Raw genomic sequence first — 22,784 nt, forward strand, 5'->3', positions numbered from 1 at the left:
ATTTAAATTTGTAATTATAATCTTTTATCTATAACTGCTGTGGACTCTACACATGACTCAGGATCTGAGCTCACTTAAAGTAATCCCTTGAGAACTTATCCAGTGTGAGGAAGGGTATGGGAAACGGGTGAGTGTACAAAAGGAAGTCTATTTAGGTAATAAATGTTTCATTGTGACGCAATCTCTCCTCCAATCAAGGCTATCTGTGCAAGCAGTAAGGCTGCAAGCGGTGAGGAAAATGTAGTAAATAGGAAGTGATTAAAAAAGTGTTTTCCTTTCTCTACAGCTAAGCAACTGGTTACCCAGGGATCACTGGTGGCAGCACCTTCCTGCAAAGAGTTTTTCTGTGGAGGACTGTAGTTCACTACAGTAATATTTGATACAAACATTCATGGAAGTTCAGGTGGCATGTTTGCAGATTTCTTCTTTCATGGCTGCTGCTCTTTTCCCCCCAGAAAGCAGCGACAGGTCATGCTGAGTGGTCTCTGATTCACAGTGGAATAGGTTACCCTCTGTGATGCAGTACTTGTTACAGAGAATCTGGATATCTTAGGATAAAGACATTTTGGATGAAAACAACAAACAATGAAAATGATTTCATAACTTGATCTGTTCACTTCAGAGATACGTTTACTGCCCTTGTCACAAAAAAGCTTATGCTTTGCTCTGTCTTTCTGACATTGTGGCTTTTGGAAAAACAGCATATCATCCCCCTTGGCAATATGGAAAACTCAACTTTAGTTAGGAATGATTTGGGAGTACAATGCACAATCTTGCCCTTATTAAATATGCAAGTAGGGTTTGTGTCTCTCTAGGGCAAAGTCTCTGAGTCTCACCTTGATAGTGAAATGCTGCTAAGAAGCATGTTTGGATATAAATATGGGGCATTTAAAAAGACTGTCGTCATTGCCTCAAAGGGGAGAGCTACACGGGATTGTAGTGCCATATTCAGATGACAGGTAGGAAAGATAAATATGCCTATAGGCATGCTGCCCTGAAGAACCATGAAGGGAGTGGTTCCATTGTGTAATTATATCAATATTATGCTCTTTACTCTTATGACTTGAGTAAATGGTGCACAGTTCAAAGTCTAAGTCTAGACCTCCTGAAGAAAGTTTGCCACTTGAGGAGGAGGATGCAGATGAGTACAGCTCTTCCGAGGGAAGATGCAGATCCTTGGGGAGTTGAAGTAGGCTGAGAAGAACCAGACACAAACATTTGGGGGAAGGATACAAAGATATTTTTTCATTATTGCTACCTTGGGTTCTAATGCCGGAAAAGACTTGGGTACTGCAGACAACAGTGAAATACCAAGGCCAAAATACTGGCTTTGGAGTGACTATTTAATCTGCATGAGCTGTAATGATAGCCAGAGCTGAAGATTCCTGTACTGAGGCAGTCTGTACTAATGAAGATGATACTAGGCACAATGGTAGTGATGAAGAAACCTCAGCCAATAGAAGTCTATTATCTTGGTGTGGTATCAAATATTATGAGACAAATGGTATCAATATCACTGGTACTGAGGCACTGGCCTGTGTTGCTGAGGATTGACAATGCAGTACCAGACCAGAAGAGTGTGAGTCAGCTGCTACCAAATATCATGGTACCAGTCAGATTTAGCAAGGACAGGCTTGGAAAAGTCAGAAGAATGAATGACACTAACTTTTTCTTAGCTGGTACTGTGGATGGTGACCGTTGTCAAGCCCCTGCTGAACATTTCTGCTTCTTTCTGTCTCTGGCAACAGGAATTTCTTTTGAGAAGGGACCTCAGGGTCAGAAGCACTCTTCATGGATGTCTTCATTAAAAGAACGTGAAAGGGGATCACAGGCTTTTTGCATGCGTTTGGAAAAATATCTATGGAATATTTGTCTGGGACGTGACTTTCCCCTAGACAAAAGAGGCACTATTCATAATTTAAAGGAATAAATGCCTCACAGGAAGAGCAAGTTTTAAAATAAGAACCTGAGAAAAGTAACTATTAAAACACTAAATCTATTATAAGAAAGGCTACTGGGAAGCAACTTGGCACTATAGGAAATCCATCTGGCATGGGTAGTAAGATGGAACTGAGTGCTACCCCATCCCTTATGACCTTGGGAAATGGGGAGCAAGCACATAATGTCATGCAGGGCACATGCATGACCCCAATGGACACTGCTGACCAAAACAATACTAGCTTGTTTGCATGGGACACACACACACTTACAGTGAGATCTGTGTGAACAAATACTTGAAGAACAACACTGAGATTTGAGTTGGACAGGGAATCCATAGCCTTATTTTGTTTACCAATGAAGAAAGTCAACCACTTGGGTTAATATTTTCACTTCCCCCGACCCCCCAATTACCTCTCGGAATAGTTCCATGAATATAGCAGGAATCTCTGAAGTTCGCCTGGGGTTAGTTCTGTGCAAAGAGTCTAAAATTCCAGTAGTTACAATCAACAATGAACAGATGACAACTGGTTCTGAGCTATTTTGGAAAACAGGATTTGAAACTTGATGATTTTTCTTCCGCATAGAAGACTAGCTACTGACTGCGGTTAGGGAGACAACAATGACTATCTGAACCCGTACATGATCAGAGTCTCTGAAGAGATCAGAAATCTGTTCTGTACATTAATTCATAGGTGCTGGAACTAAGGGTGCTGGCTTGAAGCACCCCTTGGCTTGAAGTTGTTTCCATCATATACAGGGCTTACAGTTTGGGTCAATGGCTCTCAGCACCACCACTATACAAATTGTTCCAGTTCCCCTGCATTCATTAGAAATCTATAATCTTGGAGAAATAAGATTTTCTGTATTTTGAGGACTGGCAGGATGTGGCTCTGATTAGCATATCCACACTTGTGTCTAACGGGTAAAAAGAACATCTGTGTGCTTGCTGTACCCAAGAGTTCTCCTTTACTATTTAATTTTAGGATTGTTTTATTGCGTATTATTTGTTTATTGTTTACTTGTTATACTGCCATGTGATTAGTGCTATATGAATTATTAATACAATATTACCAGGCTAATCTACTTTTTAAAGGAAGGGGTCCATTCATAATCACGATATGCTAACTTAGAGCCCTCAAATAAGAAAAATTGTAATTATTGTTTAAATTTAAAGTTACTACTTTGATTAAAATAAGCACATATGGTTATGTTGATAATGGCATGTATACAATTTTGTAGACTTTAACACTCAACCACAAGAAAGGAGGACCTCTGCAGCAAGTGGCTTCCTTTTTTAACTCTGATTGTTTCTATAAAACTTATTTTTGAAGACAACTTTCCAGCACACTAGCCCATTGCCTTTTAATGTACAAAAGTTAGGGTCCTTTAGAATCTGGGTCCCAATGCAGAAGAATAATTCTTGAGATTTATTTAAAAAACAACAAACAATTCATTACACTTGGTTTTAGAAATCATTCCTTGGATGTGAGCATTTGCTGCTTCTTGGATGCTTCCTTCCTTCTTCATAGCCTGCTCATGTGTAATGGTCTCATTTGCGGGATGGATTGGAAAACATTATTTTCTAATCCAAGGCCCCAGTTCTTTATAAACCAAAAACTCTTCCTCCCTCAGGGATATGTCAGGGGATGTGGTCTTTCCTGTCTCCTTTTTCTAAAAGCCTCAAACCTTGTGGTATCTTTTATTAATTTCAGCAAGTTGTATGTGATATTACACTGGCTATATATGTGAAAAGGAAGTTATTTTCAGGATTTTATTTTTTCATTTTTAAAGCAGTTAAAATTGGTGTCTTATATAGATTCCAGAGGCATTTTGAAAGATTCTAGATGATACAATTTTAAAAAGAGAAAGGTCTCTTTTTAAAAAGGGTGATTATATGTTAAATTTATATAGTAATATACAATATTAAGAACTGTTACAACTATCCTCACTCACTTTCAGCTTACTCTATATCAAGGATTCTTAATATTATTCTAAATTAGAACCAGATTTATGACTTTTCAATAAGTTGTAACATTTTGATAATCACAAAAAAAGACTACTTTTCTTTCTGGTTTTTCTGTCATACCTACTTTCTTTTCCTTTTTTGGGTAATGAATATTATATTGAGATTTTCAAGATCTCTAGACAAGTTCTTGCTGAGAATTAAGTACAGGATAAATTAAGCCTTCCTCAGTTTTACTTACTAGCAAAAATTATTTTGGAACATTAAAACCTCCAGTTGACACACAATTCTGGGCTGCTATTACTACCACTTTGTGAACCGACACAAAGTTTTTCAGGAATCCATGTATGTGGATATCTGTAAATGCTGGATTTTTTAGTGGCTTATCATGAACTACACAAGTTGATAAAACAGATATTAGAGTGAAACAAAAATTAAAAAATCATTTAATCAGTATGTCCAGTTATAAGTTACTTTGAACACTGATTATACAGAAAGTTTATTGTAAGGAAAGAAATGTATTTTATACAATTTCAAAATAAACTGATGCTTCTGAACAAGATTCTGTTTATGGATCTTTTCCTGAAGCACTTAATCATTGCTAACCAAGTGGAAATACTGCTCTGCCCACGTCCTCTGCTTTGAAGGACTTTAAACATTTTTATAAACAGCAAGGAAGTGTACTCTTACACACTGTATGCTACCCATTAGTGGGTGGAGGCGGATCTTCCTCTGATATTCGAAGAAAAATGGCAATATGATCTCCCTGAACTTCAGCCAGTAAATGGAAGTAAAACCTGTGCTTTCTCTGAGGATCCTTCTAGGAATCCCTCCCAAATTACTGCCATTTAGTATAGTTAATAAGATATATTTCTCATTCTGACAGGTGCTTCAGCCTTGACCAGAGATCCGTTCACACAGCCTCTGATGTAGCCATCTCGAAAGCTAGTTTTGCCAGATGGTTTGGGGTTATACACATTTTCCAATTTGAATGGCAATGCAGACAGACTTCACAAATCTTGCACCAGGAATAGCTAGCCCTCCTTAGCTGTATCCTTTCTGTACGGGCATGTGAGGCAACTGATCAATAAGTAAAACAAAAAACCCCACTTATATTCAGGATTTTGACATTCAAGACTGGAATTCATTATGGAATGAATGGAAATGGAATTCATTCTGGAATGAAGGAAAGATTGATTCTGTCAAAGATATAATTTTCATTGTCTCCTTGTAAGTATTTTAAGGATTAGATGCATTTGAATTTTCTTGTTTTATACTTAAAACTCTGCTTTGATTCAGAGATGCTATTGTCCAGCTACTTTTAGTTTATATAATAAATATCATCTCTCATTTCATCTAAATGTAATATGATGTGAAATTACAGTAACTCCTCATTTAACATTATAGTGATGTTCCTGAAAAATTCGACTTTAAGCGAAATGATGTTAAGTGAATCCAATTTCCCCATAAGAATTAATGTAAACGGGGGTGGGGTGGGGGGCGTTAGGTTCCAGGGAAATTTTTTTTTGCTAGACAAAAGGCATTATATACATTTTAAACATTTTTAAACAAGCAATTTAATACAAGTACAGTATAAGTTTTAAACAATTTTAAACAGGCAATTTAATACAGGTATTAAACAGGCTGGCAGCCCCCCATCAGCTCCCCTACGTCCCCCCCAGCACCTCCCACCTGGCGGCAGACCCCGTGGATCAGCATCTTCCCTCTGCTTCTCCTACCTCCTGCCTGTGGCAATCAGCTATCTTGCAACGTTCAGGAGGCTGGGGGAAGGAGCGAGGACGCGGTGCATGTCCTGCTCCCTCCCCAAGCCTCTTGACCACCAAAAAACAGCTGATTGCCACAGGCAGGAGTCACAGGAGGGAGGAGGGAGGCTGTGCGCAGCATTCTCGCTCCTCCCCACAGCCTTCTGAACGTTGCAAGACAGCTGATCGCCGTAGGCAGGAGGAGGGGGGAGCAGGGGGAAGGAGCTGATCTGCAGGGTCCGCTGCAGGTGGGAGGCGCTGGTGGGGGGCATAGGGGAGCTGATAGTCGGGCTGCCAGCCGTGGATGAAGCAGATGGCCAAACTACATTACAGAGGGGCATTGCACAATTTTAAACACGCATGTTCTGTAATGGAGCAGGGATGTAACATCAAAACAACATTAAGCGAGAGGACGTTAAGTGAGGAGTTACTGTATATACAAAATGTGCATTACCCTCTATAAACTATACATGTATACCACTTATGCACTTAAAAGTGACTGCATTCTATATGGTACATCATATATACATGGTAATACAATTACTAATGCATCATCTTCAAAACTGATAAGCATGATCAGCTACAAGTTGCATCACAACTAATGTAAACTAACAATATATCAGGCTGAATGATTCCTAAAATGCACAGAAGAACCAGTTCTTCATAATTGCATTCAAAGTACTTATAATTAAATATCAGTGATAACCTAAAGTCGAAAACATGTTTCAACAAAATGATTTTAGATTTTTTGCAATAATGGGATGAATTAACTTTCTTTGGTTCTGTTCTACAACAGACTACTTTCTCAAGCATTGAAAAATATAAGAAAGAACAAGCATTTTTTTTGATGGAAGGAAGGAAAAGTACACTGAGAAAGGGAAGATAAGAGACTCTCTATTTATCTCAATCATCTGGGATCCTAGGAAGATCTAGCAAAGATAAAGAAACAGAAAATATGTAGAAGAAAAGGACAAGAAAAGACAGAAAAACAATTATGCCCTGATTTACAGCCTTTGCAATCGCATTATCTTTAATGGGGACGAAAAACTGTATAAATAAGGGAGAATTTGGCCCAAGATTTTAATATGAATGTTATACTGCTTTCCGTAAGTCTCACAAGAGGTGAGATAGCTTTATAGTAGTAAGACAATAAAACAATGGGAAGCGAGTTCTGTGAAGCAACCATGTCTATAAATTATTCTTTTTGGGGAAAAATCCATTCTTTCTGATGCAAATGGAAATACATATACCAAGGGATGAAATGGAGATGAGCTCCTCTAGATTTGCCAGATAAAAAAATTCAAGGGATGCGTTAGTTTGCCAAAACTTTTTCTTCATTCTAAATATCTTTTTATGATGCCCATTTTGTGGTGACTAGTTTCCAAATAAAAATGTAATAATACTTTTCACATGAAACTTTTAAATGACTTATGGAAAATAAAGTTCAGAAGGCAGTTTAGATCTTAAAAATGTGAAGAAAGGAAGAGTAAAAAATGATATTTGGAGCACACAGACTTTTGCAGATGTTATGGCTAATACTCTGAAAAAACAGCCTAGGTTTTTAAGTTTGAATGTCTTCACTGATCATAGCGAGTGCACAGTAAATGTTAACACAAGCAATAAATACTAAACTGACAATGGTTTATTATTGGGTCAACGTCTTTTGAGCCTTTTGTAAGAGATGTAGTTAATTGATGAATATTCTGTTTTTTGTAAAGTGGGAAAATTTGTGATACTACTACATGGATTCTTACAATATTTACTTGTAAATCTCAGGATAAAAAAAAGATTTTAGAACTGAAAGAGCACAACACTATGATGGCTGATGAGAATTACATAGTGTTTACTTCTTGCAAAAGTACTGTAGCAAATCTTTTGAACAGATGTAGTAAACAGAATTTGTGGAATCCAGTCTGCTGGCTGAGATAGTGCTTATGACTACTGGAGAAAGTTAGTATTTTAAATATCCTTTTCTAAGCAGCCAAGTCAAGTCATCATCTTGAAGGTTTGATTGGATGGAGGAACCATCTGATTTTCTTTATTGCTTTGTGTATTTTCCAGATGGAAATGAAGATCTGTGGATGAACAATGAAAACCATGGTACTCTTGGTGTCTAGGCAACTATTAAGATTATTTTGGTAGTCAAATTTTTGGCCAGATACTTACCTCAATACGTTTAAAATAAACTAATGTACCTGTGATAAAATAACTGTTTTTGAAAGAGATGGGTGGAAATGCACCTGCAAATGAGATGGAAATGGAGCCTTTGAGTCTCTTCATGTAGAACGAGGAAACATCATGAGAACTCAGTAGAAGACATATGTGAGATCTTTAGTAGACTTTCACTTTTGATCCAGACATTCAACTATTTTATGCTAATTTCCGAATTTTTCTGCTAGATACAGCTTTCACTACATTTGTCTTGGGAAGGCCGTATTTTCTAAACAACCAACAACTGTTGCTGACAGTGAGGATTTTGCACTAGATAGCTTGGTTGGTGGTCCAGGTAGTTTATCTATCTGAGATGGGAATTATTTTAACAGAGACTGATATTTTATGTGGTATCATTTATTCTGTAATTGGTATTTTGTGATTGACCAACTTAGTCAAGATACAGATGAGCTCAAACATGTTTTCCCCAGCATTGGTCTCACCTTCCCTGTCAACAAACACAATATTGCTAAAACTAACCTCCAGCCATAAGATGATGACAGAGAACTCATCAAATACTGCTTTTGGACTGATCAGCAAGTGATACTTTAGAAGTTAAATGAATTTCTCTGAATTCCCACACTACTCCCAGCCTCTGCTGGCCAGGGAAGTAAGAGACCAAACACATGCTTTCTTTCACAAGACAATATGACTTTGTTACCAGTTATGTTCAAATATAATGTTATATTTATATTTTCAGAGCTCTAAAATTACTGGGTTTGATTCAGGTGGAGCATCAGATTATGCTAGGTCCCCAAATGGCTTGTAGATATCAAGCAAAAACCTAAAACTGGACTGTGCTAAGTGGGAAGGGGTGCGGCCAGAGGACACATTGTATCTGGACATCCAATGAGTAGCTTCTGCTGGCATGGTTCCTCTTTGCCATCACAGTAACTCAAAACTGTCTTTCCTAACTGGTACCCCTGCGGGAGAGTGATGGTGCAAATATCTGCCTCCCCCAGAAGTGAATCAAGTGAGTGTATACCATTCCAGAATGGCCTTCTGTCCAGTTGGGTCCTAATTTTGCTCCTATTGAAATCAATGGCAAACTCCCACTGACTTCAATAAGAGCAGGCCTTTAAATGTTTGTAGTCTTGGTACATCAACTTTCTGAATAACATGAAAATACCTTTTCAGAATGGTGTCTGACAATGTGGACATAATATCTGACATTTATTAGTGTGCATGCAAGTGAATAAGTAACTCCACAGTTAGAGAGTGTTTGCATACACAGTCTGCAGAACAATTATTTTATATATAGCCAGCAAAGAATCCTATGGCACCTTATAGACTAACAGACATTTTGGAGCATGAGCTTTCGTGGATGAATACCCACTTCGTCAGATGCATGTAGCGGAAATTTCCAGGGGCAGGTATATATCTGCAGGCAAGCTAGAGATAATGAGGTTAGTTCAATCAGAGAGGATGAGGCCCTGTTCTAGCAGTTGAGGTGTGAAAACCAAGGGAGGAGAAACTGGTTCTGTAGTTGGCAAGCCATTCATAGTCTTTGTTTAATCCTGAGCTGATGGTGTCAAATTTGCAGATGAACTGAAGCTCAGCAGTTTCTCTTTGAAGTCTGGTCCTGAAGTTTTTTTGCTGCAGGATGGCCACCTTAAGGTCTGCTACATGCATCTGACGAAGTGGGTATTCACCCACAAAAGCTCATGCTCCAAAACATCTGTTAGTCTATAAGTTAGTCTATAAGGTGCCACAGGATTCTTTGCTGCTTTTACAGATCCAGACTAATACGGCTACTCCTCTGATACTTTATGTATAGAGATAAAATGGAATATGTTACACCTACTGAACTCACTAATGAATCGAACTCAACTGCCAATAGTGGGATATGATTGTCTGCATTTTTGTCCAAACTTTATAATTTTTGTAAGAAATACTACATATTTTAACCAAGATATTCACTTCTGTATTTCTCCTTGGCTTCTGATAGAACTGAAATTTTGCAGATGCAAATAATTGGATATAGTACTATACCAGACAAATTATCCAAAGTAGATGTGCAAAATCAAAGGTATAAAAATTGAACTGATAACCTTACAATTTAAAACTGATTTTCATGCGTAATAAACTTAATATAATTCTAGTCACATGAATTTAAACCTTCAGCTATTATTATATAAGAGTGGCACTTACCCTCTTTTGTTCTTTGATATATTCTATCAATTCCTCTCTTGTTCTTTTCACAACTTCTTCCACAGCCTTTTCACTTCGCTTCCGTTCTTCCATTATTTCTGCCTTAACAACTTCCTGTAACAGAAAAGTAAATCTGATATCGGTAAATTGTATACATGTACGTATCTATATTTCAGGTATTTCAGGGGCATAGGGAAGTCTCTCAGAATTCATCCCATTCTTTCTCCCAAAGAGTTTGTTAGCTGAGTGCACTGTTCCTACAATCATAGTTATCGCCAATATAAATATCTATACATATGTCTAACAATACTTTGAATATTCTAATCCCTACATTATGCGAAGAAGAGTGCTAGAACTATTCAAAAGCTGCATTTGTAGAAGTAAGGGTACGGCTACACTTGGAGATGTGCAGCACTGGGAGTTACAGCTGTCTTCGTACAGCTGTGTAGGGAAAGCGCTGCAGTGTGGCCACATTGACAGCTACCAGCGCTGCAGCATGGCCACATTTGCAGCGCTGTTGGGAGTGGTGCATTGTGGACAGATATCCCAGCGTTCAAGTGGCTGCAACATGCTTTTCAAAAGAGGGGGGTGGGGTGGAGTGTGACAGGGAGCGTGGGGGAGACAGAGAGAGTGGATTTTTGGAGCTGACAGTATTCTCAGCTCCCTGCCTTGCAAGTTCTAAGGACTGGAAGATACACAGTGCCTACCTTCAATCATTTAAAAAGTTTTGACCTTTCCCCCACCTGTCTCTTATTCACTAAATGCAAATTATGCACTCCTAAATAGCCTTTAGACACATAAGCAGCTGCTCAACACTACCCCTCCCCTCTCTCCTCAAGCAAACAGCTGTGAACATTCTAAAGCAATTCCCCTGCCTCCGCTCATTGGAGCAAAGAGCAGCTGTGTTTGTTTTTTAGCTAAGCAGTTACGAGGAGATCGGAGTTCAGCCATTCTTCCGGTTTGTTGTGGACAGGAATTCTGGGATACCTCCTAATACCCTGGAGGCCAATAACAGCGCTTTTGGTGGCCACACTTGATGAGCAGCGCTGCATCACCAACGCTGGAATCGCTATACCCCAAGCAGACCAGGTGTACAGCCAGCGCTGCAGCCAGGGAGTTGCAGCGCTTGCTGTGCTTTGCAAGTGTGGACACAGAGTGAGTTGCAGCGCTGTAACCCCATCACCAGCGCTGCAACTCTCCAGTGTAGCCAAGCCCTAAGTTTCTCACCTGCCAGCAAAAGGAAAGTATAATGAAGCAATTTTCAGATGTTAAATTTCAACAACAGGTAGGAGTACACTGCTTCCTACTGAGGTCAATTAGGTATGGCTACATTGCAGTTAAACACCTTCAGATGGCCCATATCATCTGACTCAGGCTTACTGGATAATGCATAGCAAGGGGCAGTGCTTGATTGTGGTAGAGAATCACAATCACTTACTGTTGCTGAGGGCATAGATGCAAAAAAAATTAGGATAATATTTAGTTTTGGGGGGACTTCCCAAGGCTGTTGAAGTAGCTACAGTAATGCTTTATATATAAACATTATATTTTAAAGTAACTTCTAAAATAATCTGAGAAATTTGTTATTTTAAAATATAAGCCTGAGGAGCAAACCAATTAGTTTTTCAGACTGAAAAGTGATGGATTATTTTCTGTTACTTCTCTTGCCATTCCTACTCTGATCATGAAATCAGAGCATGCATGGCTCCCATTTAAGAGAGATTTAATATGCATTATGCAACTTGCATGCACAAGCAAAAATAATCTAGAAGTAAAGAACACATTCGTCACTTCTATCAGAAAAGAATCATGAATAGGTAACTATTTTTCAGATGAAGTTATCCATGGTTCCTGAACTCATGTCACAATGGACATGTCATTCACTTGGCTCTCAAATCAGTTTAGGATTGCCTTGCAATTGGGCTTCATTTGTAGCTACAGACACAACATTTCAGCATGCCATCTACTAAGGGAAACTGACTCGGAGGATCCTAAGATCATTGACAGTTTCCCTTTTTGGCTGGCTCTATGTACAAAGAGCTAGATTCAAAGGCAAACTAACTATATTCTGTGTTTATAGTTTCAGCAAGTGCAGAAGTTCTTTACACACAGAGTTGGCTGAAAAGGAAACTGACTAGAATCACACCATTCTAGTTGTTTTCTCTTTGCAGCCAACTCACTGAAGCACTGTTTCAGTTACTGTGGCTGGCAGGACCAAATATAAGTGCAATCTTAAATTACTGTGAGGGCTGCATTAATACCTCCAAACGGCAGAGAATCTGGGAGAGAGAAGCAGAGAAAGGCTGAGAGAGAAGAACTGTGAGGGCAGAAACAGTGGTGGTCCTAATGGTGATTCACACAATATTTTCCACTGAGTGATGATAAATGCAACAGTTTAAACTTACTAACTACAACATAAAGTCATTACACAAGGGCTATGTTCTATCCTTGAACTTGGCTATATTTTACCCTGAATATGGGAGGTTCACAGTAAACAGAGACCTCTTATTTTGAAGACTAATTAAAAATATAATTCAGCCTAGCCTTCATCACAAAATGAGTTTGACACACCTGCAGTAATGAGTAATTTGTAGTAGATTTTTTTATAACATCATATAAATGTAATGATAGTGAAAGGTGTCAGATTGAGTTTGCTGGAGACAGAAGTTCTCTATTTAGCCACAAAATAAGTACAATGTCACAGTCATAGTGACAATATCCCCACACTATCTTGTCCGTGTCTCTCAACCCTGCTCTGGAAGGATCACCTAAAGGGATGACCAGACAATTCAGATATCTCTGCTTCTCTTCTGTTAAGTATTATAATTAGATGTAAGTATTGGAGAGATCTCCTGTCTGAATCCTCTCTCCACTGTAAAATCTCTGATATCATTCAAAGCAGAAAAATACTCATGGCTGATATATTCCGAAAGCCATTCAAACAGATCCCAATACAGAGAAGCATTTTAAGTACATGCTTAACTTCATCCCGACTGAGGAAAGCACTGAGGCACATGCTTAAATCCCATCTTGACATGAATGGGCTTTAAACATGTGTTTAAATGCTTCCCTGCATCAGGGCAATGGGAATACTAATGAGAAACGACCAATTCTGAAAGTGATACACTGGGACTCTTAAGTGGATTTGCTAAACTCACACTGTATTTTAATCAAAAGACTAGAAAACCACTGAAAAGCGTAAAGTTAGTTATTGTTTCACCACTTCTATTTTTTGTAATATAGACTAAACATGCTATTGCAGCTAAACTGTTTATGAGAAACAAAAATCTGAACCAACCCACCATTTGCCTGTGGGTTATAAGCCACAACGTATCTTGATTGCATATGAGAAATAAATATAACTTTATTTCTTGTCTTTATGAGATACACGGCCATTATTTCATTACAGACTGACTAAACAATAGATCTTTCCTCCAGAAAAATAAATCTATTTTGAAATGGTCTGGGTGATATACTGGAATGATCCATCTATATCCCAAAAGTGCTGACAATTTAAGTTATTCAAAGTTAAGAAAAATTCCAGTCTTCTTCTGGAAATCAGTAACATATGGAGATATACCTATCTCCTAGAACTGGAAGTTACTTGAAAGGTCATTGAATCCAACCCCCTGCCTTCACTAGCAGGACCAAGTACTGATTTTTGCCCAAGATCCCTAATTGGCCCCCTTAAGGACTGAACTCACAACCCTGGGTTTGGCAGACCAATGCTCAAACCACTGAGCTATCCCACCCCTATTGTTTTCCCTTTTCACAATTGTACAGAATTATGTTTCTAAAATTAGAATTGAATGATGCCAGAGGGAACACCTCCAAATGGTGTGCTGAATATTGTCAGGCAAAAAAGAAAAAAAAAAACTTTATTATAATACTTAAAATGTATTCATTTTAAGCATACTGGTTATTCATATATGAATGAAGACAAAAGAATCAATATAAGGAGAGATAATCCAGTTCTAAAGCTTTCTGTGAGCTCTGTTCATGGCCACCTCCAAACATTTGCTTGTTTTGTTTGACTATAAATTTAAGCAAGTGTTTTGTAATGCTATTAACATTTTTCAACTATACAGCAATCTTTTGTTTAAGAACAGTATCTCACACTTCCTACTTACTTACAAAGTTTCAAAGCCCTAAAATTCCAACTGTCCTGCAGGAAATATTTTTTGAGGGAACTCAGTGCTATTAAATAGAGTTCACTCTGTTGGAGAGGTGGAATTTTAAGACTCCAGGAGCACAAGATATTAGATATAATTAGATCATACTGCATCCTCAAGTACAGTGGGACTAGCACGCCTCCATAATGTAAAATATCAATGAAGCAAAAAATTGTCTTCTTGGGCCAAATCCTGATTCTATTAAACGTTAATGGGAGTTTTTCCATGGATTTCAATAGGATATTCTTTTCCCCTCTCCTGTAAGCAAATTATTGTATATACTCATTCATAAGCTGAATATTTTTAGTAAAAAAAAGGGAAGCACCAGAGAACGGGGTCGGCTTATGAACAGGTATAGCAAGGGAGAAGTGGGACACAGCCCTTCCCAACAGAGGAAGCAAGGAGAGGCAGTACAGGCAGCAGAGACAGAAGGGAAGAGGCGTGGCCAGAGTCTGTTCACTTCTGGCCACGCTGCTCTCCCCCCAGCTTCCGAAGCAGCTGCAGCTCCGGGGCTGAAAGGCTACAGCCATGCTGCTTTCCCCCTGCCGCCCAGCCCTCTGAGGCCATGCCACTCGGCCTAGCCCACTGGAACATACTGCGGCTGCACCGCCCGGTCTGGCCCGCCAGAGTAGGCTGCAACCGTGCTGCCCAGCCTGCTGGAGCAGCTCCAGCCAGGTCAGAGACATCCTCCTCGGACCTCCCCAGATAAGGTGGGAAGGGATGGGATGGGGAGAGTGTGGGGGACAGTCCTGGGCTAAGGGTGAGGTCCTGTGGGGGTGGTCTCTTGACTCTGAGCTTCTCCCCCGCCAAAATTTCTCCACCAGTTGCTGTCCCAGCCAGTCAGGATAAGCAGCTGGTGCACTGGGACACTTTGTTTACTTAGTATCAGAGGGGTAGCCGTGTAGGTCTGGATCTGTAAAAGCAGCAAAGAATCCTGTGGCACCTTATAGACTAACAGACGTTTTGGAGCATGAACTTTAGTGGGTGGGAATACCCACTTCGTCAGAGGGTTGCCTCTGATGAAGTGTGATTCACCCACGAAAGCTCATGCTCCAAAACGTCTGTTAGTCTATAAGGTGCCACAGGATTCTTTGCTGCTTTTGTTTACTTAGGTTTACCTCCTTGCCTCCAGACGCTCGAGGTAAATAAACCATCTCGGCCCCCCAGCGACTTATCCTGATGGCCCGGAAGCCAAAGTTTGCTGAGCCCTGAATTACAGAGTTGGCTATAAAGTATAGAGTTATAAAAATTGTCCATTTTACTTATCCATCTGGAGGTGTGGGGGTCGGCTTACAAATGAACAGGCTTATGATCTCATCAACTATACTTCTCATCAACCACCACCAAGTAACCTTTGCAAAATGATGCCATTTTTATTGTCCATATAGCAGAAGTGACAGAAAAACTCCATAATCACAAATTCACAATACCCTTCTTTATAATCTTCTCAGTTCTGGAGCCTAGCAAATATGAACATCTTAGTTGTGAAGGCTGATTACCATTTTGTTCTGTTTTAATTTAGGTTACCAGGGAGCAAACTGTGAGACAAAGGTTTCTTTGACTAGAGCGCCCTGGCAAGACTAACCACAGATGTAGCAGAAAGTTACACATTATAGAAATATGCTGCTCACATAACTATATTCACATGCCAATTTAATTAGTAAAAAAGACCAAAATACCATGTTTTGCATTATAATATAAAGAAAGCTGATCAAACTCCATAATAAATTCTTTAAAACAGAACACAGATGTGGCAAGGCAGCATTGTCTTGAAGATGCAAAAAATTTTGCATTGATCAATTGTTTGTGAACACTAAAGCACGTACAGAAGACTCCATTCAAGAATGAACTTAAGTATCTTGGTGCCAGGTTATTGCATACTTTAAAAAGCAAGCTAGACAAGTAAAGAATGAAGTCATAGACCAATGAAATTCTACCATGTTTCTATAGACTTCATACACGTTAACACAAACAACTGAGAACTATATTTATGAAAAGCTATTTTTGTAAAATTATGATTACAACATAAAAAAAGTAGAGTGAGGAATTGTTTTGCATTGTCACTGAAAAAAACATTAAGAATTGCATTAATTTTCTTTATCTTGTCTAAGAAAGAAAAAAAGAATAAATGTTGGCAAAGTTAAGTGGTATAATATCCCACTTATATGGGGTGGATTTAAGTACATAACTCAATGCCATAGCATAGACGTGCTGAAGTTTTACTCTACATTATGAAGACTTCGAACACTGCTCAAATTTTTTTTCCCCAAAGGGCTGCTGCTAAAACAAACATTATTTCCTAGCTTTGTATATTCATATCTGATTTGCCCCAACAAAACAAAAAATTACAAATTATTTTCCACTGTTCATTTCCATGCTTTTAGAGGCTTTAGTGTCCTTATTTTTAATATTTATTTCCCCCCTATAATTCTTCATGGTACAGTTACATAGAACAACCATACCTTCAAGTTCAAGTTTTTTGTAAATTTCCATGTGTATGTGTGTCTTTAAATGGGGCCTGCTAGTAGCTCTTCAATTCCAAAGGATCATCAGCTGTCCTAGAACCTCCTGAAATGTAAGTCTTAGGAAGTCAGAAGTATACCTGGCCCCTCTGCCTCACCTTACAATGTACAACTTAGGTTTTCTACAGAAACCCTGGAGCCCACTGGCTTACAATGTTCTGCAGCACTCAAAGGCAGCTGGTTCCTCCAAGAGACTTGTACCTTGCAAAGTTAGAGGTCTTTCATTCATTTCCATTCATCGTAAGTTTATCTTTGCCCCTAAATAGACTTCAAATAATGTGCACAATGGACTATACAAACTCTAATAAAACACAAAATGCTATGCTAAATGAGAATAAAAGCAATTTTGTACATGCGGTTTTTTAAGCTTTTTTAAATAGCCTTCGCCATAGATTTTAACACTATGAAAGTTTACAATTTTTTTTTTTTTAAGGTAGAGGACCCTGAGTAAAAATTTTAAAAGTTCATTTTGTAAGCATCTATAACTTATACTTGTTTTGTTAACTGACTTCCAGTTATCCAATGAAAGTACTTTTGTACACAAAGTAATAATATAAATGTTCTCCTTTACAAAATTATAAAGGGAACTAAAATAGGGCTCCGAATGGAACTCTAGCTAGAACTTTAACTATGATGGAGTTCATTATATCCAAGGTAATATTTAATGACATGAAAACAACATGATCCTTCATGCTCTGCCATGACTCTAATGTCACTGTATCAGAGGGTAGCCGTGTTAGTCTGGATCTGTAAAAGCAGCAAAGAATCCTGTGGCACCTTATAGACTAACAGACGTTTTGGAGCATGAGCTTTCGTGGGTGAATACCCACTTCCTCAGATGCATTGCATCTGAGGAAGTGGGTATTCACCCACGAAAGCTCATGCTCCAAAACGTCTGTTAGTCTATAAGGTGCCACAGGATTCTTTGCTGCTTTTAATGTCACTGTGTGGTCATCAAGTGTGATACTTGGCACACTTATGTGTACCTTGGCTTACAGGCAGCACTTTGATTCTTAACTGGTTTTCATTCAGAGACTCATTTACCAGATTTATGGTCCTGTTTTAGAGTTTTTCTTTCTTATCAGAGGACCAATGGTATCAGGTACTTTCCAAAGAACTGTCCTTAAAACATGGCCCTAACTTCACAAAACTTTGAATTTCTAGTTTTCAATTAAACTTAAAGAATCTCATCTCTAAATTTAGTGTTCTTAGACACTCCAAACAAGGGATACCAGAACACACTCATTTTCCTAACCATTATTAGGCTGCGGAAGGCTGTCATTAGCAGTTTGGAGAGAGATACATCTGATTTCATCTGAGTAGTCCACATGCTCATAATTTATACTAGAAAAGGTGGGTCTTATTGTAGCCTAATCTAAGCTCCCAGGAGATAGTTTTGCTGTACTGTCAGAGTTGAGAGATGTAGCCTGTTTCATCTCTCCATTCATTCAGCAAGCTGCAAGGGGTCAGAGGTTCTACAAAGACACCTATGCCAGAGTAACAGGCTTCAATGAGATAGTTTGCACTGCTAGTGAGGTCCTGCTTGATGAAAGTGACGTGCCAGGTAACAGGGACAGGAAAAGAATCAAATAGTGGATGGACATTGGGAGTTGAGGCCTTTATATCAGAGAATTACAATGCCTCCTGAAAATAAGGTTCACTTTGAGGTGCCAACAGTAAGGAAGTAATCCTACCTTTCTCTGGAGTTTACCATCTACCATACTCCTGAATTGACAGCAGGTGGTGGGGTGCACAAGCCATCATCCAATAAGGCAGCAACATCTCCCATCACTACTCAGCCAGAAGCTACATACTGTAGCTGTTCTTCAAATTGTGGCCTAAGATGGACCCCGGAGCAAATATGAACTATTCTGAGATCATATGTAGGCTGGGGTCTGCAACTTTTCAGAAGTGGTGTGCCGAGTCTTCATTTATTCACTCTAATTTAAGATTTTAGATGCCAGTAATACATTTTAACCTTTCAAGAAGGTCTCTTTCTATAAGTCTATAATATATAATTAAACTATTGTATGTAAAGTACATAAGGTTTTAAAAATGTTTAAGAAGCTTCATTTAAAATTAAATTAAAATCCAGAGCGCCCTGGACCGGTGGCCAGGACCCGGGCACTGTGCCACTGAAAATCAGCTCGTGTGTCGCTTTCATGCGTGCCATAGGTTGCCTACCCCTGATGTAGGCCATACATGTCAGCAAATATACAATCCAACCCTCACCTTACTTTTCTACTCTCGTATAGTATGTGCACTCCTGCTCCTTTTATTCCTATAATGATGTTAACTTTTATTCCTTCTTTATCCCACAAACAGCTTTATGCTTTCTTAAATATTGCCCATTCTGCATGCAACATTGTCCTTTGACTATGCATGAACACACTACCCTCTCTCAAGGCAACTTCAGCCACAATGTAATACCACAATAAATTACCAATTGATAATGGTTTGGATGAAGACTAGAAGTGACTTGTGATATTAAGGTGTTGTGACAAAGTTCCTCCTCTACCTTAGTGGGTCCTGCGCTTATTGGCGAATTTGTTCACCTCAGTGATCTTCCCCTCTTGTGGAACCCACAGTCTGGGTCAGCTCCTCCTGTGTCTGATCAGGAGTTGGGAGGTTTGGGGGGAACCCGGGCCCTCCCTCTACTCCGGGTTCCAGTCCAAGGCCCTGTGGATTGCAGCTGTCTATAGTGCCTCCTGTACCAGCTGCATGACAGCTACAACTCCCTGGGCTACTTCCCCATGGCCTCCTCCAAACACCTTATTTATCCTCACCACAGGACCTTCCTCCTGGTGTCTGATAACGCTTGTCCTCCTCAATCCTCCAGCAGTACACTCTCTCCTCTCAGCTCCTTGCCTTCTTGCCCCAGCTCCTCACAACATGCTCCTTCTCCTCTGGCTCCTCCCTGCCTGACTGGCATGAGCTCCTTTTTAAATCCAGGTGCCCTGATTAGCCTGCTTTGATTGGCTGCAGGTGTTCTAATTAAAGTAGCTATCTCTATTGCCTTCTAGAAAAATCTTAATTGACCCCAGGTGCCTTGATTAACCTGGAGCAACTGCCATTTGGTTACCAGGGTACTAGGGATTTGTTTAGCCTGGGGCTAACATACTTGTTTCTCAGTACTTTACTATAGCCATCTGGCCTTGCCCCATCACAGTGTTTATATCCTAGTGTATAAAAATAAATCAATCACACGTTAGCTGCATGGTATGTCTTACGTCAGTGCATGCTCTTATCTTCCCTCTCATCTTCCTATTACCATTCGCTAATGTTTGTATATCCATCTGTTAGACTTAGTCCTAAATTAGATTGTGAGATCACTGCTGTAAGAACCGTCCCCTCTTCTGTGTCTAGTTAAACAGGGACCTAGTTCTCTTGATGCCCAGGTGCTGCCTGTAATAAAAATAATAATAAAATTATTTGAGAAAATTGACAAGGCAAACAAATCTCAGGAGAAAGGAGCCATATGCTGCATCTGAGAAGAGCAACTTCTCCTTACAGTCACCATCAGGACATCAGTTGGGGTGGTGGAAAAAAGACTCAGCCATGAACAGAAGGTAGCCCTGTTTATAGGAAGGCTCCTGAAAACTCTGACCATTATGAATCTGCGAAAAAACACTCACCCGACATCACTTAAAAGGCTAAGATGATAAACTAAGAGAAAAATAATAAACCCTGATTGACAAACCCCATTCCAGTGAAGCATTAAGCCATTTGCAAACAGAAATAAGAAGAATTCTGGATAAGTAAATTACAAACGAATACACACACACGAAGGACAGAAGGCAAAACATACTATACTTTATGACATGGAACGTTCTGGCTAATATAAAATGAAAACCATAAACCATACCATACTTTGCTGCTTCACAGGAAAATTCTTTGTTTCCCTGAAAGGATCAGGTGGCAATAGTAAACGCTATGTAAAAAATAAATAAATAAAAAAGGAACCACTGACTGTAACGTTTGGGGATTCAGAAAAAGTAATCCTCAAATTATAATGTCTGTGGTGGTAAACTACTAAGAAGTTGCTTCCAAGATCAGACGTGGTTAAAGCCTGTATTCAGTGGAGTACTACTTTTCCATGACTTTGCCAGTACAGCAAAATAAACTTATCTAATGACAGGGACTCTTCTGACCCAGTGTCAGCAGATCGGCACTTTTCTTTCTTACGCATTCACCATTCAGAGAACATCAGATAAATGCAATATGCCCATCAACATACTTACTGACTCCTAAGACCTCACTTGTTAATCATATGAAATATAAGGTTTTATTGAAAAAAGTTAATCTTAATATCATTTTTCAAATATGTCCTCTTTCTTTTTCTTTGTATTTCCTACTGATATTCCAAGCTTCTGTACAGTAAATCTCTAATGCTCTATAACCCTCCCCACACCCACACCCCTCTATACACAGCCAAACATCACGAGTTTATTTATTATCTCCATAGTTAAGGCCAAATTAATCACTTAAAGTAATCTAAGACTCACTCCCCCACTACTACATTTTATATGACAACTTAGGTCAAATTTTCCAATTTGGTAGGCAAAAATTTAGCACTCAAATTGTATTTAGGTACCTGAGTAGGGATAGTATCTATTCATCAGGTTACTTGGTACCTACATATAGACTTAGGTACTACCTCTTAGTAACTAAGTTTGGAAGTGTGCTTATGCCATCAATATTTATCTTTAATTATTTATTTATCACGCATTTCTATGGTGTTCATCATCTTATCTGAACACCTAAAATAAATGAATAATTTAGGGCAGAATTCCTAGATTCCAAGGCCAAAAGTGTCATTGTGATCATCTAGCCTGACTCCTGTATAACACAGCTCATAGAATTTATTTAAATAATTTCTACAGTGTATATTTCAGAAAATATCCAGTCTTGATTAAAATTGCCAGTTAAGAAGCTACCAGAACCCCTTGATAAATTGTTCCACTGGTTAATTACCATCACTGTTCAAAATTTACACCTTATTGCCAGTCTGAATTTGTGTAGCTTCATCTTTCCAGCCACTGGGGTATGTCTACACTACGAAATAGGTCGAATTATAGAAGTTGATTTTTAGCAATTGATTTTATATGGTTGATTGTGTGTGTCGTCACTTAAGACCATTAACTCGGCAGAGTATATCCACAGTACAGAGGCTAGCGTTGACTTCCGGAGCATTGCATTATGGGTAGTTATCCCACAGTTCCCGCAGTCTCCGCTCTCATTGGAATTCTGGGTTGAGATCTCAAATGCCTGATGGGTCAAAGCTTTGTCACAGGTGGTTCTGGTTACATGTTGTCAGTCCCCCCCCACACGAAAGGCAATGGCAGACAATCATTTCGAGCCTTTTTCCTGGGTTACACATGCAGACACCATACTATTGCAAGCATGGAACCCACTTAGCTCACCATCACCGTAATTTCTCCTGGGTGCTGGCAGACGTGGTACTGCATTGCTGCACAGCAGCAGCTCATTGCCCTTTTGGCAGGCAGATGGCGCATACGACTGGTAGCCCATCGGCCGTCCGTCTCCTGGTGCTCTTTTAGCCAACCTCTGTGAGGTTGGTCAAGGGGCCATCTGGGCAGACTAGCTGCTCCTGGCAGACCTTGTGAAGTCTATCAGGGGTTGCCTGGACATAAATGGGAGTGGACTCCAGGTCATTCTCTTTTTAAGTTTCGTCTCATGGAAATTCAGTCCTGCCTGCAATCGTACTGCACCATCTTCTAGCGAGCAGCCAGGAGACGGCTATGGCTAGCAGTCATACGGCACCGTCTGCGCCAGCCTAAGATGCATAAGAGGATGGAGTTGATCAAAACAAGAAAGAGACCAGATTTGTTTGTATTCATTTGCTCCCCCCTCCCTCACTCTGTGAATAGTAGGGGGAGGGATAGTCAGTGGTTTTGAGCATTGGCCTGCTAAATCCAGGGTTTTCAGTTCAATCACTGAAGGGGGCCATTCTGCGTGACAGTTGTGTGTGCTTCTCCTTGATGCAAATCCATTCCCCCTTTGTTAATTTTAATTCCCTGTAAGCAACCCTGTAAGCCAT

The 22,784-nt window shown here is 39.4% G+C and overlaps 1 protein-coding gene across 5 annotated transcripts in view; it reads right to left on the minus strand.

The window, feature by feature from the left end:
• Positions 1-22,784, minus strand: part of CCDC91 (coiled-coil domain containing 91) — a 336,190-nt gene that overhangs the window by 55,349 nt on the left and 258,057 nt on the right. For all 5 annotated transcript variants that reach the window (XM_030539087.1, XM_030539052.1, XM_030539070.1 and 2 more), the window contains one exon: positions 10,030-10,143. In XM_030539087.1, coding sequence (XP_030394947.1) covers positions 10,030-10,143 — 114 coding nt within the window. The remainder of the gene's footprint in view (positions 1-10,029; positions 10,144-22,784) is intronic.

The sequence above is a fragment of the Gopherus evgoodei genome, chromosome 1, assembly GCF_007399415.2.
Source record: "Gopherus evgoodei ecotype Sinaloan lineage chromosome 1, rGopEvg1_v1.p, whole genome shotgun sequence".
Taxonomy (NCBI): domain Eukaryota; kingdom Metazoa; phylum Chordata; order Testudines; family Testudinidae; genus Gopherus; species Gopherus evgoodei.